We start from the raw sequence: 19,412 nt of genomic DNA, 5'->3' as shown, positions 1-19,412 counted from the left end.
TTCTATGCACTGAGCCACCGAGCTGCCTTCTTAGAGTCATCACCATTATATTATAGAGCATTATAAAAAAAGAGGTACTAAATAGATGTTTTTTCATTCACTTAAGTGACTTTAGGCCAAGATGACTTGTTTCCACCTATTATCCATACTTACCCTATCCCGTCCAATAGGCAATGGGTGTGCTGTATACATGTTTCTTTTGCCATCATAACCAGGTTGTCGATCACCAAATATCTGCATTTTGAAGTGTCTCACCATTGTATCTACCACCTCCCTTAAACAACAAAAGAAATTAGCTTTGAAAATGGTCAATAGCCAGGAAAGTACCAACCCATATTCAACTATCTAATTTTAAGTCAAAACTAATTATATGATGGACTTCAGGGCTAAATCATTTTTTTTTAAAGCAAGTTACTAGTTCCTAAAAAAAAAAAAAAAAAAAAAAAAAAAAAACTCTGAAAAACCTACAACATAAATTGAGGGAGGAGAAAATTTGGCATAGGATTTTTGGCATAGGCTATAAAATCCTTCAGGGCTTTAAAAAAGCCAAACCATAAACAACAAGATTAGCAGTACTACTTTTGCTTCCTAGGGGAAAAAAAAAAGCTTAAAAATTAATTTGGTACTTAATTCATATTTATTTAAAACCCACCAGTGATGAATACCTCCAAGTGCATGACACAGATTTGGGGGGGGGGGGAACCTCAAAGTATTGGAACACAGGAGTAGAGTGGGAAGCAGTTCAGGAATAGAAGATCAAGATCATTTCCCAAAGCAATAAATTGGTTCTCTTGGATATTAAATGATGATACAGTTACTCTATATGAAGTTTGTCTTTATTCTACAATGCTCATATATAAAATGAAGAAAGAAGCACATTGGAACATCTCATTTTTAAAATGTACTAATGTAGTATATCACATAACAAAACAAGGCATGACCTGCATACATATAGCATAACATATTGTGCCCTGGCACTGAACAAACACAGCTGCTGTCAGTGGTGCCCAAGCACGGAGTCTGTGCAGTGTAAAACACAGGAGCAGTGAAAAGCCATGAACTGTACGCATGTGGTATGTGAGCCTTACCAATATACAGGATTCCTCAAGCATTGGGAATTATTTCTTATGCACAAAATTATTTCACAAATGGTTAAAACAATGTGTCAGAGATGATTTAGTCATAGTGTCATGAAATATTAGGAGAAAAATATATTATAAACATTCAAGTCTTTTCCACTTTCCTTATTCTATAAAGGCAAAAACTAAGGCCTAGATAGGATAAGGACTCGGGCTTTCCAAATAAATTATACAAGCCAAATATTGCATTTAAGACAATTCACATGAAAATGTGCTTAGAGGGGCAGCTAGGTGGTACAGTGGATGGAGCACCAGTCCTGAAGTCAGGAAGACCTGAGTTCAAATTCTGCTCTTAGACACTTAACACTTCCTAGCTATGTGACCCTGGGCATGTCACTTAACCCCAATTGCTTCAGAAAAAAAGAAAGAAAGAAAGAAAGGAAAAAAGAAAAAAAAAGAAAATGTACTTAGGATTCAGAGCCAGAAGAAACTTCATATAACCTGCTCCAACCACCTCATTTTACAGATATGGAAACAGAATCCCTGAGAGGTCAAGTGACTGCCCAAAGTCACAGAAGTGCTACACAGTGGAGCTGTAATTCAAACCCAGGTCCTGACTCCAAATGCAGCATTCTTTCCACTAAGCTACACAAAGGTATATATCTTTGTACTTTCCACTCCCTTAAGAAATGTAAATTTTCTTTTAGAATTTCTGAAACAGCAGCTTAAGAATGTAGGCAAAGCAAAAGTTTTCATAGTTTTATAAGATAACTGAAAGACAGCTAATATGCTTAAGTGGCATTATCCTATTCTTCCTTTCACACACTTGCAATGATCTAAAAATATGGCCTTAGTCCTACACTCCCATTTTCATAGAAAAGTAGAAATAAATTATAATGTATAGGAATACTAACCTAATCAAACTACCAAAGGAGTACTCTACAGAACTAGACAAATTAATAACGAAATCATCTGGATGAACATAAGGTTAAGAAATTCAAGGGAAATAATGAATATAGGAAAGAATGGGGCCCAAGTATACCAAGTCTCAAAGTATAACAAAGTCCTAATCATCAAAATAATTTGGTACTGAAGAAATAAGAGAAGTTGATCAATGAAACAGAATAAATATGCAATATACAGAAGCAAATGAACCTAACTGCCTGTTTATATGACCCCAAACTGGAAAACTAGACAGCAGTCTTGCAGGAATTAGTTTAGATCAACACTTAAGATGAAATACCAAGGAAAGCTCCAAATAGATCAGATTATCTTGACATATAGATCCAGATATAAAAGATAATATCATGAACAAATTAGAAGTAAGAAAAAAAATTATTTTTCAGATACATGGGTAGGAGGAGAAGTCATGACCAAATAAGGGATAGAAAAACCCATAGAAAATAAGTTTTGTTTACACAAAATTAAAAAGATTTTGTATAAAACCCCACAAATAAACAACATAACTAAGATTAGAAAGGAAATATTTAACTGGGAAAAAGTCTTGACAGCAAGTCATTATGATAAAGGTCAAATTTCCAAAGGGATAGAAGTAATTGATTCATATGTATAATAAAAAACAAGAACTATTCTACAAATGATAAAAGAGCTAATGATATGAACAAACAATTTTCAAGGAAGAAATTTAAGCCAACCACAACTACTTGAAAAATGCACTCTAAATCACCAATAATTAAGAGAAACACAAAGAAACTGACTTCTCACCTCTCAACTATCAGATGTGCAAAGTTTATAAAAAAAGAAAATAACTGTAATTGGCTTAGTCATTCAGGACAGGAATGTGGAACTATGCCTTCAAAGCTACAAAACTGACCATACATTACGATCAAGAAAAACCACTGCAGGCCTATACTCCCAAAAAGATTAAAAAAATATAAAGGATTTCATAGGTATAAAAATATTTATAATAGCTCTTTCTGTAATGGAAAAGAAGTGGAAACTAATGAGGTTTTCAATTGAGAAATTGCTGAACAAATAATGGCATATATGTATAAATAATATTATTGTGCCGTGAGAAATGTTAAAGTATACACAGGATTCAGAGAAACCTATGTAGATCTGAATGAACTAACACAGACTGACATGAACAGTATTAAGACAACTATTAATATAACATAAACCCCATTGTAAAGACATCAATTTGGAAAATTTAAGTACTCTGATGAATGCAATGACCAGATCATAATCCCAGAAGACTTTTAATAATGAATGCTAAATATATCAAATAAGATCTACATTTCTGGATATGTAGAAATTTATTTTCCTTGACTACGTATACTTATTAGAAGAATGTCTCTTTCTTTTTTCCTCCAGTAGATGAGGAAATAAAAGGAAGAAAAAATCCAAATTCTTGATAATTGAAGGAAAAAAATCCCCAAAACAAAAAACTCAGAAATCTTTTACTAATTTGTGGCTCTTATGAGATTGGCAGTCCAAAACTTGTCCAGAATAATTTCACCAGAATCATAATTGACACACTTCTTAAGCCCAGCAGTAAACTCATAAGCTTGATGAATAGAGTACTGGGCATAAAGTATGGAAAGTCTTGAGTACAAATCCCACCTCTATACTAGGTGTGTGAGCAAGGGAAAGTATAGGTCATTATATCTCTCTAAACTTAGATTTCCACATAAAACATGCATAAAACCTGTAGTACTTCCTCAGGTAAATTGTGAAGCTCAAATGAGAATTTATATAACATGATTTCCAGATTTTTATCTTTTTCTTTTACCAAGAAATTTTTATTTTTTCTGGTTAAGGCAATTGGGGTTAAGTGACTTGCCCAGGGTCACACAACTAGGAAGCATCAAATGTCTGAGGCCAAATTTGAATTCAATCTTCCTAACTTCAGAGCCAATCCCTCTCTATTCACTGCATTATCTAGCTGCACCCTTTGACATGTTTAACTGATGCTTTTCTCTTTTTTTTAATCATTCTGACTTTGAAATTGCTTCCCATTCTTCAGTAGAACCTGCCCTTTTTCCAAATAAGTACAGTGAAGAAAAAAGAATCCTCGCCATGTCTGAAAATGTATATTTGCAAGCTTTAAGGCACTATATAAATGTCTGTTGTTTTTTAATAATGATATTAATAAGGGAAGGCTATAGGCCTATTCATGCTAGGTTTTAAGATTTGCTTCCACTACTGCCAAAAGTCAACTCACTAATTTATAAGAAATATAACTGCTAAAAAGATAACTGATATTTTTATAATATTTAAAATTTACAAAATGCTTTCTTTACAACCCTGCAATATGGGAGTTTTGTGATTCGTCTGCAGTCAAACAGCTAATAAATATTAAAGTGAGGATTTGGACCCAGGTGATCTGTCTCCAATTCCAACTCTTTATACTACTCTATATATTCTATACTAAACTGCCTCTCCTGCTGACTGAATTGTGTAATTTTTTCTATTCTATGTTTAGCAACCATAATATATACTGGGAAAAAATCCTGTAAAATAAGGCATTGAGGGTTCTTTTTTTTTCTTTTTTAGTAAAATAAAATATATCTGAAATTAATATATAAAATAGGGATATAATAGAAACTTTTCCAATACTTATGGATTTATACCTATAGGAAGGATAACCATTTTTCACTCTATTACTTTATAATAATTCTAGAAATTTTAAGTAATAAGACGAAAGAAAGAAATTCAAGTTATAGAAAGAGGCAAAAAACTATCCTCTGTCAGTGAAATGATGGTTTGCTTTTAAGTTCCTAGGAAATCAAGCAAGACACTAATTGAGATAATAGCTTTGGTAAAGTTTGTCAGATGCAAATAAATCCTCAGAAATAAACATTTCTATGTTAAAAAAAAAAATCCAAATGGGAATAATAAAGATATCTCATTACAAATAACTACAAAATGTGTAAATATTTGAGGCTAAAGCATACAAAATACTGTGCAGGTTCAATTACAAAATGTACCCTAAAGAAATAAAGAATAACTTATTTTTATTTATTTATTTTTTATTATAGCTTTTTATTTACAAGATATATGAGCGGGTGATTTTTCAGCATTGACAGTTGCAAAACTAAAGAATAACTTATATAGCTGGAGGAATAGTCATTGCTTATACCTGGGCTGGGTCAATATAATAAAAATGACAATAATACTAAAGCTTAATTTTAAGTTTTAATGTTTTACAAAATTTCCAAATAAATATTTTATAGAACTCAAATAATAACAAAATTCACTTGGAGAAACAAAAGATATAAAATATCAAAAAAAAAAAAAAATGAAAAAAGGGGATGAAGGGGACATGGGACTTCCAAAAATCAAACTGTATGATAAAGCAGCAATCATTAAAACCATTTGGTATTTGTCAAAAAAAAAAAAAAAAAAAAAAAAAAAGTAGAGTAATGCAATAGATTAGTCCAAGGAAAAGCAGAAATAATGGAACTCAATAACCTAATATTGAATAAACTTGAAAACGCGATTTACTTAGGAAAGAACTCTATTTGATAAGAACTACTTAAGAAAACTGAAAAGCAGCTTGAAAATATTAGGATTAAACCAGTATCTTGTACCATATTCCACAATAAATTCAAAATGGCTACAGCACTTGAATATTAAAGTTCATGCCATTAAAAAAAAAGAAATAGAAGAGAAGCCCATCATATACCTTTTAAATAGCTAAGAGTAGCAGATGTATTCTGAATCACAAATGGTATAAAAACAATTCCAATTATTGTTCTGTAAGAAATGACCAACAGGTTGAATACAGAGAGGCTTGGAAAGACTTACATGAACTGATGCTAAGTGAAATGAGCAGAACCAGGAGATCATTATATACATCAACAGCGATACTGTATGAAGATGTAATCTGATGGAAGTGGATTTCTTTGACAAAGAGCCCTAATTCAGTTTCAATTGATCAATGATGGACAGAAGTAGCTACACCCAAAGAAAAAACACTGGGAAATGAATGTAAACTGTTTGCATTTTTGTTTTTCTTCCCGGGTTATTTTTACCCTCTGAATCCAATTCTCTCTGTGCAACAAGAAAACTGTTTGGTTCTGCACACATACATTCTATCTAGGATATACTAGGACATATTCAACATATATAGGACTGCTTGCCATCTAGGGGAAGGGGTGGAGGGTGGGAGGGAAAAATCAGAACTGAAGTGAGTGCAAGGGATAATGTTGTAAAAAAATTACCCTGGCATGGGTTCTGTCAATAAAAAGTTATAAAAAATAAATAATTTTTTAAAAAAATACTCAGGAAAAAAAAAAAACCAATTCCAAATTAAAAACAAATTTGATCACTTAAAACTGAAAAGCTTCTACAAAATTAATCCATCTAGCATGAGCAGCAGAAAGGGAGAAAAATCTTTGTATCCAACTTCTTGAATAAGACTATATAAGATATACAGATAATTAACAGATAAGACCAGCGCTATCCCCCCAAAAATAAGTGGTTAAAAGACAAGAACAGTTCTCAAAAGAACTATAAACTATGAAATACAAATCAAAACAATCCTGAGGTTTCATTTCACATCGAACTAAATGGCAAAAATAACAAAAGATGAGAACAGCTGAAGTTAGGGGGGTTTGTAGAGAGATGAGTGCACTAGTGCATTATTAGTGGAACAGTAAATTAATACAACCATTTGGCAAGCAACTGGAATTATGCAAATAAATTAAGTAAAATGTTTATAATCTTTGAACTACAGATTCCTAGGCACATGTCCCAAAGATGTCATTGAGAAAGAAAGATTCAATATACACTAATACATTTATAGCAGTATTTTTTTTATGCTGGCAAAGAATTGGAAACATGTAGATTCTCATCAAATGGGGAATGACTAAAAAAAAAAAACCTGTTGTATATGAATATAATGAAATGTTATTGTGCTATAAGAAATGACAAATATGATAAAAATGGAAAAACAAGCACTTACATGAACAGATGCAAAGTAATCAGAAGAAAAGATGTACAATAACAAAAACAATGTAAGACAATTAAAAAATGACTGAAAATGAATGTGCCCAAATTACAGAGAACAAGCTTGGTCCCCAAGTAAAGATAAAAGAAGATATCTTCCCCCACTCCTTTTCAGAGATGTGAAGTTACAGGTATGGAACCCTGCATAGACTTTCATATATTTTCTGATGTACTTTTACTGATTGCTTTTTTTCTCTTCTTCTTTTTCTTTAAAAAAAAAGTATTCTTTGCTTTCATGGGAGGAAGGAGATGAGGGATAGACGAGAAATTTTAGGTGATATAAAAGTGAAAGATTTAATCAATAAAAATTATTTTAAAAATAAATTTAATAATTGCCAGTAAAAGCAAATATTCAAATGCACAAGAATTAAAAAGGGAATTGTACATGAAGAAAGCATTTTCAAGATACTGTATTAAGGCCTAAGGGTCACTTAGTAGTAGATGGAACCAGAGAAAAAAGCAGATATTCTTACTATTTAGAGAATCATCAACCTCTGCTATTGGGATTTAGTTATAAAACAATCTGAAAAACTCTTAATAGGTACAGGCTCTACTCTGTTCAATAACTGAGGGTGATCCTTTATTTTTTTCAACTTCCATTAGTCTTTTCCTATATCTATTCTTACCACTGGGACTATTTTGAAATCTTAAATTTCCACCTTATGTCACTTTCTAGAACAATCCCTCCAAATTGCATCCATAAGTGTTGAGAATTCTTGTTGCCTCCTGTTAGAGCCCATTTTTCTGACCTCTAAATCTTTACTCAATTTAGTTTACAATCTATTACTTTAGTGGTAGGCACTGTTGGGAATATAAGAATACTGTGTGAAATAAACCTTGCCCTCAAACAGCTTAATTGGAGAGATCAAATTTATTCAAGAAATAATGAATAAGAAACAAGGCTACAAATAATTTAAAAATATAGAAAACAAAATGTTCAAAGTCACAGTTGATGCCAGAATGATCCATCTTTGTTTTTCTTTTACACAACTGAACTTCTTCCAGAATTCATTATCTATAATACTTACCTATTAACTCTACGTGGCCGTTTTTCAGGTTTGATATCCACATCATAATGATAGACATCTATTTTAGGAATCTGAACCTGAAAATGATTGGCTAGAAGACGGATTGGCTTCCCAACAGTTCCAAGGCCAGGACGACGGGGTGGCTGGAAAAGGCTGACTGGAGGTCCTAAAGAAATAGAGAAACAATGACTATGTTCTCTGATAAAATACAATTATCCCATAGTGAACATAAACTGTCAGAATATTTAGAAATCCCAAAGCTAATGAATGACAATTGAAAAGAGGAAACTACATTAAGATTAAATAAACCAACACACTAATTTATAAAATTTGGCCTACTGGACAGGGCTCTGAGTGGTTCCAAAGATAGGTCATTTTATGTATTTGTATTTTAAAACAAAGCCACTTCCATATTCTTGAAATGGGTACCATTCCAAGGTCAGAGATGATCTATTAGCCCTATACTGTTTTATAGTCTATATCACTGTAGTCTGCACAGGCTGATTTTCAGCAGCAAGAGATTAACTAATAGTTATTTTTATCAATTTATTTAAATTCTGAAAATAAAGCAAATTAGGACAATAACAGGCTCTCACATACAGAAATATTTCTTAGCTTTGTTGGCATCTTGATAACACAAGAGTGTTGTGATTTGTTAGGTTGAATTAGCTTATTCTCTTTTAATTATAGCATTAAATACAGATAAAAGTAAAAATAAAAATAAACTAATACACGGTTAGTTAAAACAGGAAAATGGATATTTTAAGGGTTCATGACTGTAATAATCTTTCACCTAGAACAAAATGAGAATATATTCCGGCAAAGGAAAATGAATTTTCCCAAAGAAGTAGCTGTGCTCTCAAACTTGAGGAACAGAGCACTTGCTTTTGACCCCATTTGATAAAAGATATTAAAACATAACTCAAGTTTTAAAAATATTTATTAACATGTAGCAAATCTAAATTTTTGTACAAAAAAGATACTTAAGTTTTTTCAGTGCTCACAGACCCCTAACAACTAATTTTCACATAATGTGTACTTGGTATTGTCCCTAGTGCCCTTTAGGAATTTTTAAGATCCACTTTCAAAAGCAAATAGTTACCTAATTGGTTAACCTCATAGCTCTTACTCAAGAGTATTGATACCTACTTCCTGGTAACCAAGAGGTTGTTCTGGAGAAAGGGAATCATTTCCCAAAGAATGACAGATAAATAATAAATGTTAAAAAAATATTTGATTTAGTACAGTACTGAACACATTTAGTCAAAACAGGGAGAAAATGACCCTTCCCATCCCTGGGTCATTTACTTTTCCATACTCTGTATTAGATGATGTAGGGTAAAGGTGGACTGAGAAAAAAATTAAGACTTGTGTAAACACTTGCTGTTCTTCCTTGGCAGAGGTCAGAAATGAAAAGGTCGGGGATTGTTTTTTTCATAACTAAAGAAAGCTAAAGAATTTATCTGATTGAAATCCTTCACTTTACTTTGGAGCAACCAGGTGGCTCAGTGGATAACCTGGAGTCAGGAAAACTCATTTGAATTCAAATGTGACACTTCCTATCTGGTGACTCTGGACAAGTTACTTAATCCTGTTTGCCTCAGTTTTCTCAACTGTAAAATGAGCTGGAGAAGGAAATAGCAAACCATGCCAATATCTTTGCCAAGAAAACCCCAAATGGAGTTACAAAGAGTCAGACATGACTGAAACTGACTGAACTACAATAAAATTAAATCAGACTAAGACTACTATTATACTGTGTGACCTTGGTCAAATCGACTAACCCTATATGTTAACCGATTTTTGCAACATCCTGACAATTCTTAAAGAGGTTTAACTAATTTCCTCATTTGTAAAATGATCTGGAAAAGGAAATGACAAACCATTCCAGCATCCATGCCAAGAAAACCCCAAATGGGGTCATGAGGAGTTGGATGACTGAAAGACAAATCAGGCTTTAAGGATAAATGACATATCCAAAGTCACCTATTACGATATGCTTTGTGGCACAAGAAGGCCCAGGACCCAATCCAGTCCAATACTCTTCTAGTTATACTCTTAAATTTTTACACTAAAAACAGTTTTTTTACATGGGATGAATGAAATAAAGAAAACTATAACTAAAAGCAAACTTTTAGTTATATCTCTAAGTTGGTTTTCTTATTAAGAGGAGCATTTCATCCTTTTTGTGTTGGCTTGATCCTAGAGATCTGTTCACATTCTGAAAAAATGTCTTAAATAAGATGTGATTACTGATATAGTTCAGAAGGTATGGGCACAATACTGGGAATCAGAAAAGATAAAATTCAATAGCTCCATCAAAGAGAATGACCTTGGGAAAGTCGTTTACCCTCTAAATAAGGTCAGATGAGGGAGATGGACAAGATTAACATTAAGGTTCCTTCCAACTTAATTACTCTAAAGGAGAGACTTTTCTAGTAATATGCCAGATCTATAAATAATGAAGGTCTTTTAGGCAATTTAAAGCAGCAAACAAGGGTAATCACTTAATTGTACTTAAAAACTCACTAAGTTTCAAAAGCCCTCAAACGTGATTTTTTTGTTCATGCTCTACAAAACTATTATAAATATCTTTTCTAGTTCACACTTTAAGTTTACTTTTCAGAGCCAATATATCTACACTCACTCCCCATTCCAACAAATAAATAAATAAAAGTCCCGTGCCAGAGCAAAAAAGAGGAGCACCTGTTGGTTACAATCCAGTAAACCCTATCTGATGTCTACAAGGCATCTGTAACATCCTGACAATTCCTGAAGAGGAGACCGATCGCCTAGCTTTTGGTCAAGTATTAGGCACCTCAAGAGATTGCTTTAAAAAAACTCTCAAGACTCAGTAGGAACAGCCTAAGTCTAAATACTGGGGAAATTTAAGGCTAGGCAGGGGAGACCGGGCTCTGGGCACACGCACGCATACACACAGGCAGACATCCACCGAGTCCTGCTAGAGACTGCCTGCCCTAGGGACGGACACACGGACAAACGCACATACATAAGGAGGAGGGGGTAGGAAGGGGGAGGCTGGCTACCTCGTGCACCTGGAGAACCTAGCCACCACGTGGAGAAGTCGGGGCTACGCGGCCCCTCAGTCTTTAGGGGTCAAGAGAGCCATCCTCGGAGGCGGCACTTTCTCAGAGTCCCTTCTCCACTCATAGGGAAACGGGACAGTTCCCGGCAGAGCTGACAGGCATCCCCCGGGAGGGGTCGGGTGGGGAGGGGCCAGCGGGGGGAGCCGGGAGCGGGCGGACGCGCGCGCAAGTCCCCTCCCCCGCCCCCCGCCCCGGCCGCGGAGCCTGCGTGTCCCCGCCGCGCCCCCCGCGCTCGCTTCCTCACCGGGTCCCAGAGCCTCCATGGCGGCGGTGGCGGCGGCGGCGGGAGCCGCCTCGCCCCGCTCCCCAGCGGCGCCTCCCGCTGAGGGCCCCGCCGCCGCCGCCGCCGCCGCCGCCGCGTACCTCTTGATCTCCGGAATATTGACGATGGGGGGGGATGGGTTTGGGACGGAAAACTGGGGTGAAGGGGAGGGGATAGGGAGGAGGAAGAGGGGGAGGAGGAAGAGGGGGCGGCGGCGGCGGCGGCGCCCAGGGGAGGGGGCTCCCGTGGTTCTTCCGGTCTTAGCGACAACAAAAACAATCCCCGCCGCCGCCGCCGCGACCAGGAGCTAGCGCGCGCACACCGGCCCGAGGGCGGGGCGCGCAATCGAGCACGCGCTCAGGCTCTGCCGGGAGCGCGCTTGAGGAGGGGGGGACACGGGAAGAGAGGCGCGCAGGCGCGAGGGCGTCCCATACCTCTGGGAGGGCATGTCCTTGTGCTCGCCTCGGGCAGAGAGGGGAGAAAAAAGAACAGCTGGGGCGGGAAGTGAAGAAAAGACTGAGGCGACAGGTATGGTACAGTGGCGCCCAGGCCGTCCAGTCTTCCCTCAGTCCCTAGCCTTGTGCCCGGTGCTCCGACCTCAGGTGGCTCACGCCTGTCCCAGGCGCCCCATGAGAAGACCCTAAGATTTAAAACTGGTAGAAGTTGGTCTGAGCCCGATCCTGGCCCAAAATAAAATCTGGAAACTCCGTAGGATGCCCTTCCCACCCTCCATTTAAAGCCCTGCTCATTCGGGCTCCTAACTTTTTCAGATCTAGTCATCTTATACTTCACCCACGATTATGTCCTTGCTGAACCGGGCATTCTCCAAGCACCACAGCCCCTCTCTGGGCCTTTTGCACATTGGAGCCTGGAACTTGCTTTTTGGAAACTTCTCTCTCCCCCCCCCCCCCCAACTTCCTTCATGCCTGGGTGAGGGTTCCTCCTCTTTCCGTGAAGCCTTTCCTGATGGCTGCCTCCTCACCTCCTTCTTTTCTGTTTGCGTTGATCGGGTACAGTTTGTGTACCGTATACCTATATACAGTAGAATGTGAGCTATTTGAAAGCAGGGGCTGTTCTGGCCCCTGTCCTTGGCACATAATAGACACTAAATGTTGAATTGAATCCAGCTCTGTTTACAGATGAATGAACAGGTTCAGAGAATACAACTTGGCTAAGGTCAAAGCCAGCAATAACAAAAGGCATTTGGACCGCCTAAGCCCAGAAAAGTACTGAGGAAACAGGCTTACCTGAAGCCACTACTGTCCCTGAAGGTTTTACATTCTAGGTATCAGCTCACCCCCTCCTCCAAGGAACTCCCCAAGCACTCTTGGAGATCATAGTTCTGTTTCATGGAGCCTAGCAAACTGATAGAGACCAGGGCTCTAATTCTATAGATAATAACGGGGAATAATAATATAGGAACCAGCTAGCTCATACTCTCTGTTCCACAATTACAAGGCCAGCCCTGTGGACCTTGCAGCTCTTAAGTTTGGAAAATGAGATCTTCTATTATCTTCAGGATAATGAGAAAAATATGATGGGTATTACAATATCACACTAGAATCAAATATGTGTACTTCCTCAGTTAAAAGAGTTCAAAGGTAAATAAGAAACAATTACATATTCAGGACACCCAGCAAACTTAGTATCATCTAATGAAATTACACAAGATCTAAAAGGCCAACTCAAGCCTCCCTCAAATGGATTTTTCTCTTAGTTACATTCCTCCAAATAAATCAGGTACCTTGCTAGTGTAGCTGTGAACTGGTACAACCTTTCTGGAAAACAATTCAGATTATGCAAACAATATGACTAAAATGTCCATCTGTATCCTTTGATCCAGAGATTCTACTAGTAGCTATATATTTCCAAGGAAGTCGCCGGACAAAAACAAAGTTTCCAATATGTACCAAAATACTTTTGACAACATTTTTTGTGGTAACAAAGAATTGGAAACAAAGTAGCTACCTACTGATTAGGAAATGGCTAAACTGGTATATGAATGCAATGGAATAAACTCTGAGAATGTTTTGGAAAGATTGTGGAATAAAACAGGAAGTACCAAGCTCTCCAAAATTCTCCCACAAACAACATCACCTCAAAGTAAATTGAGGTTCAGAAATAATTACAAGTTGAGGTGAAAGTTTGTCCTTCTCTAGTGGCTAAAGTATGGCCCCATAGAAATGGAAACATGGCTCACTCCACTGAATCAACAAAGGGCAGGAACTTTCATCTTAAGAGCAGTGTGGGAATCAAACAGCTGAACCAGAGAGGGCTGAAAGACCCTCCACTGTCACAAGATGCAAGCTTGAGTATGTTGAATAGATGCAGTCTCAGGTCCAGGTCCCAGGTCTCAGACCCCAGACGGTGGCAGTGAGGCATGCTTGGTGAGTGTGGTAGCAGAGTAGGGCAGGGACCTTACTGGTTGTGGAACCTTACTGGTTGTGGTGACTTTCAGGAGAGCAGAGTCCCTGGCTTCAATTCTAGAGCAGAAGGTTAAGCTGAAATTTGCAGCTGTGGGAGAGACATCAGAGAGCAAGAGCATTTGAAATTACAATATATCTGTGGGGGCTCAAGCTGTAACTCAGGACACAGCAGGCACCCAGACAGAGCTCAAAAAATATAAGTATGAAAAACCTGAAGCTTAAGGCATCAGCTTCCACTCCTCAGGACTAGAACTAGACTATTAATAAGCCACTAAAATAACAATGTCATTAAAAATATTTATAAAATTTTTTGAATTTACAAATTTATATATAATTTATATTTATGTAAACATAGTATATTAATATAGCATATTATGAGTTAATAATATATAAATATAATATTACATTATAAGCAAAAGGGAAAGAATCCAATCATAGATAGTTACTATGGGAATTGAGAAGATCTGGGTTTATACTCAGACAAAGAAAAATGTCAAATGGTCACGAGCCCAAAAAGAGTTCTTGAAAGAGCCTAAAAGTCTCTTTAAAGTCCTAAAGAGGACTTTAAAAAAAAAAATGAGAGTTTAAGGAAAAATTAGGAAAAAAATTAAAGAGCAATCCAAGAAAATCTAGAAATTTCTGAAAATTAAGTCAACCAATGGAAAGAAGTTCCAAGAAATTTAAGGAATAAAACAGTTCCTTAAAAACTAGAATTGGGCAAAGGGGAAACTTTAAAATTAATTTACATAAAAATAAGGGTTATTTGAGTTTTGATTGTTGACTTTTATCCTTGAAGAGAACTAAAATGACGTCACTATGTTAGAGTCAAGTTACAGGACATTTAACTGGCTGATCAGACCAACATAAGCTTGAAATCCAGTTCCATAGGTTGGACACAAATAGTCCATGTAAACATCTAAATTTATGCATCTTGCATTTCTTTTGAGCTATTTCAAATATGCTTTCTTCACAAAGAAAAGCACATTTTCTGAGGCACACTATGCTTGACAATACTGTGCCAGTGTCTCCCATGTCATGCAATCAATTCTAAAGTTCTTCAGAGAGACTTTGATAGTGTCATGTATCTCTTCTTGTGACCATCATGTGAACACCTACCTTGTGTGATTTCTCCATAAACTATAAGAAAGTCTTTTAGGCAAGCTTAAGTTAGGCATTCAAACAATGTAGCTTGTCCATCAGAGCTGGGCTATAGTAGAGTTGAAATGCTTGACATTTTTTGTGGCAACAAAGAATTAGAAACAAAATTCAAGAAAGGACCTCAGTCTTCAGTACCTTATTCTGCCAGGTGATCTTCAGAATCTTCCTAAGACAGTGTTTATGAAAGCAATTCAGTTTCCTGGTTTGGTGCTGATACACTGTCCAGGTTTCACAGGTATACAACAATGAAGTCAATACAACAGTTTTGTAGACCTTCAGTTTGATAGTCAGACTAATAACACCTCTTTTCCCATATTTTTCTTTGGAGCCTACCAAGCATTCTAGCTCTGGTAATGCATGTGTCAGTTTCACTATCAATATGTACTGTGTACTTTCCACAATGTGGAAAGTGTACTGCCAAGGAAAGTAAACATACACAGTATTCAAAACTTCTCATTTTGTTGTAATCAATGGTTCTACAGAGAATATGTTTTTGTTTTTTAATCTATACATTGTTGCATCTAGACTTTAGAGGCTGCATTGAATGCATAATCACCTGCAAACAAAAAGAAAAAATCAAGTATCAACATTCCCTTTACTTTAGTCTTGGCTTGTAGCCTTTTCAAGATGAGTCATTTACCATCAGTGTGCCACATTTATCCTTATTGAAGGCATTTGACAACATGGCTAAAAACATCATACTCAAAAGCATGACAGCAAGCACACAGCCTCGTTTCATTCTATTGGTGATTAAGAAAGTGTGAGAAGGCAGGCATGCTATCACGAAATTGATATACAATAATGATGGACTCAATCAGGCAACCAAATTTTGATTTTTTATAATTTTTTTATTTTTGAAATAATTTTCCATAAGCCCTCACAACTGACAGTATGTAAGGCTGTGGTTGGATCAACAAATATCGTATGCAGAGTTCTGTTCTCCTAGCATTTCTCCTGGGCAGCAAATACCATATCAATTGTTCCTTGACTTTTTCTGAAGCCACACTAGCTCTCATCTTCCACGTGAAGGATAAGTCTATTAAAGAGAATTCTGGAAAGAATCTTGCCAGCAATATCTTTGTGAGAGATCTCCATGACTATTATAGGACAATCTGTTTCCTTTATCTTTTTATAGAGATGGAAAATAGAAGTGTCCTTGAACTCTTGGGGGATAACCTTCTCTTGCCATATAATCAAGAAAATATAAATCAACTTTTGTATGAACAATGAATTATCCCCCTTTCCTTCACAACAGCTTGTAAATCTCAGTTGAAATAGTGCTTAGAAAAAGCACTAAGGGCTTTGCCACAGGAGAGGAACTTAATGACATTCAAAACATCTTCTTCAGTTGGAAATTTGTCTAGAGAGGGATTGACTTCAACTTAAGGTAAATAAACAGTCAATAACATTGGTTGATTATAATCTGCTGAGAATACAATGGGACAGTTTATAGTTCATCTCTCCAAGATCATGTCTTTTATCATTAATCAATGTGGCTCCAACAGCATTGAGTAGCTAAGATGCACCATATGTCTCTGACCCATAAAAAACCTTCAGAGCACCATAAAAGTGCTTTGGATTGTTATCATCAGTGTAAAATTGAATTTCATCTATCTTCTTACTAGATCAAAAATCCTGCATCTCTCTAAGCTTCTCTTATACTTTATTTTTGAAGGAGTTAAATGCTGCCCTCTTAGAGGTGGGTGAACTACCCTGCTGGTAAACTCGGTGGAGTTCTCATGTTTTCATTTAGCATCTCCCAGAATTCTTTCGCTGGGTGGTTCAGTTCATAACTGCTCCATTGGAACTGATTTGGTTCATCTCATTGCTGAAGATGGCCAGGTCCTTCAGAATTGATCATCATATAGTATTGTTGTTGAAGTATATAATGATCTCCTGGTCCTTAAGCAGACAATTTTTACCTTTTCTAATCCCTTCCTCACACTAGGAAGTTAACAGTGGGGTCCTTAAAAGGATGCTCAGACACCTAGAGAGCTGCCCAATCTCACTGCTGCTTCCAGTGAGAAGATAACTCTGTGGCCTGGGCTGCCTATGTGCAGAATTGTGACCAACATCCAATGTATCTGGGCCTTCGACTTCATCATTTGCCTATCACCACAGGACTCTGATGTAAATAAAAAATTGTAAAGTAATATGGGTGATATTTTTGATTTGTGCATAAATTGGATTTAAGTTAAGGCAGAGTTGTACAAGGTTGCTGGCTTCACATTCTCTTTCAGAGTCATCACAGTCCAGTGGCTGGATAGAGTCAAGGTGACTGGGATGGCTCAAGATTGTTTATTTTTAAAGGAAAAGGGATACTATAATAGTGGGGAATTTTAATCTTTCCCGTTCAGAATTAGACAAACCTAACCAAAAAAAAAAAAAAAAAAAAAAACCCAAAGAAAAAAAGCCAAGGACATGAACACAATCTTTAAAAAAAAATTTTTTTTTAATGAACACAATCTTAAATAAGCTAACTATGCTAAATATCTGGAGAGAATTGAATGGGAATAGAAAAGAATACACCTTTCTCAGTGGTACATAGTATCTTTTTAAAAATTGATCATATTCATTATATACTTCAACAACAATACTAGATGATGACTAGTCCTGATGGATCAGGCCATCCTCAGCAACAAGATCAACCAAATCATTTCTAATGGAGCAGTAATGAACTGAACTAACTATACCCAGAAAAAGAACTCTGGGAGATGACTAAAAACCATTACATTGAATTCCCAGTCCCTATATTTATGCACACCTGCATCTTTGATTTCCTTCACAAGCTAATTGTACAATAATTCAGAGTCTGATTCTTTTTGTACAGCAAAATAATGTTTTGGTCATGTATACTTATTGTGTATCTAAGTTATATTTTAATATATTTAACATCTACTGGTCATCCTGCCATTTAGGGGAGGGGGTGGGGGGGGTAAGAGGTGAAAAATTGGAACAAGAGGTTTGGCAATTGTTAATGCTGTAAAGTTACCCATGTATATATCCTGTAAATTAAAGGCTATTAAATAAATAAAAAAATAAAAATTGATCATATAAAGCAGAGATATTAAATGTATCCTTTTTAGATCACAGTGCAATAAAAATTGTTCAATAAGGGATCATGGAAATACAGATTAACAAGAGATAGATAGTTGCAAAATGGTAATTTTGATTACATTAAATTAAGAAGGTTTCATACAAACAAAACCAATGTAACGAAGATTCAAAGAAAAACTGAAAACTGAAAAAAATTTTATAGACAATTTTTCAGATAATGGTCTCCTGTCTCAGATATATAAAAAAGTTGTCAAATTTGTAAGAATATGAATCATTCTCCAATGTCAAAGAATGTAAACAGGCAGTTTTTTGATGAAATCAAAATGATATATAGTTATATGAAAATGTTCCAAATTTGTTAATAATTAGGGAAATACAAAATAAAACAACTTTTAAGATATCATCATAGACTTATCAGATTGGCTAAAATGATAGAAGAGGAAAGTCACAAATGTTAGTTGGGATATAGAAAAATTGGAATGTAGAAAAATTGGGATGTTAATTCACAGTTGGTGGAACTGTGGACTGATCCAATCATTTTGGAGAGAAATTATGCCCAAAGAGTTATAAAACTGTATACCCTTTGACTCAGCAATACTATGATTAGGTCTTAAGGTGATTAGGAAAAAAAATTTATATGCTCTAAAATACTTACAGTAGCTCTTTTTATAGTGTCAAAGAACTGGAAATTGAAGAGATGCCTATCTATTGGGGAATAGCTAAACAAGTTGTAATATTACAAATGTGATGAAATACTACTGTGCTATAAGAAATGATGACCTTGTTGATTTTATAAAAACATGGAAAGACTTGCATGAAATATGGAGCGTTAAATGAGCAGAACCAACAGAATGTTGTACTTAGTAAAAGCAATACTGTTTTAAGAACAACTTTGAACAACTAAGTTATTTTGAGTATTGCAAATATTCACATCAACTATAAAGTAGCTATCAGAGAAAATGCTATCCATCTTCAAAAAAAGAATTGATAAAACAGATGTAGTATGGTTTTTACATATATTTATAGCTATCTTATATCTATCTATCTATCTATTGCTCTATATTTTTCCCAATGGCATGAGGAAAAACAGATCTAATTTCTTGAAATACTTTAAAAAACTGATCATGTTTCCTCTAAATCTTCAGTAACTAAATATTCTCACTTAATTCTACCTGTCTTGACATGGTATAATGTTATGGGCCAGAACCTGAAACAAGGTGCTAAGTCACTGGGATTGATAGAGACAATGATTATGTATTTAGGACTTATTAGAGTTCAAACCTTTAAGAGAGCATATATAAGCTAGAAGCCTCAACCAGGAT

General features: G+C 36.0%; 1 protein-coding gene across 5 annotated transcripts in view; it reads right to left on the bottom strand.

Moving 5' to 3' along the window:
* The window catches only part of AGO4 (argonaute RISC component 4), a 61,844-nt gene extending 50,075 nt beyond the window's left edge, over window positions 1-11,769 (bottom strand). For 3 of the 5 annotated variants that reach the window (XM_031962134.1, XM_031962135.1, XM_031962133.1), the window contains exons 1-3: window positions 11,432-11,634; window positions 8,081-8,246; window positions 154-274 (exon numbers count right to left, since the gene is read on the bottom strand). In XM_031962134.1, the coding sequence (XP_031817994.1) occupies window positions 154-274; window positions 8,081-8,246; window positions 11,432-11,450 (306 nt within the window). In that variant the 5' untranslated portion in view covers window positions 11,451-11,634. Of the gene's footprint in view, window positions 1-153; window positions 275-8,080; window positions 8,247-11,127; window positions 11,326-11,431 lie in introns of those variants that run through there. The other 2 variants (XM_031962137.1, XM_031962136.1) reach the window with 2 other exon arrangements.
* Between the last annotated feature and the right edge of the window lie 7,643 nt (window positions 11,770-19,412).

The sequence above is a fragment of the Sarcophilus harrisii genome, chromosome 3 (genome assembly GCF_902635505.1).
Source record: "Sarcophilus harrisii chromosome 3, mSarHar1.11, whole genome shotgun sequence".
Taxonomy (NCBI): domain Eukaryota; kingdom Metazoa; phylum Chordata; class Mammalia; order Dasyuromorphia; family Dasyuridae; genus Sarcophilus; species Sarcophilus harrisii.
Note: the sequence above shows the minus strand (reverse complement) of the source record. Positions and strands in the feature narration are given on the sequence as shown.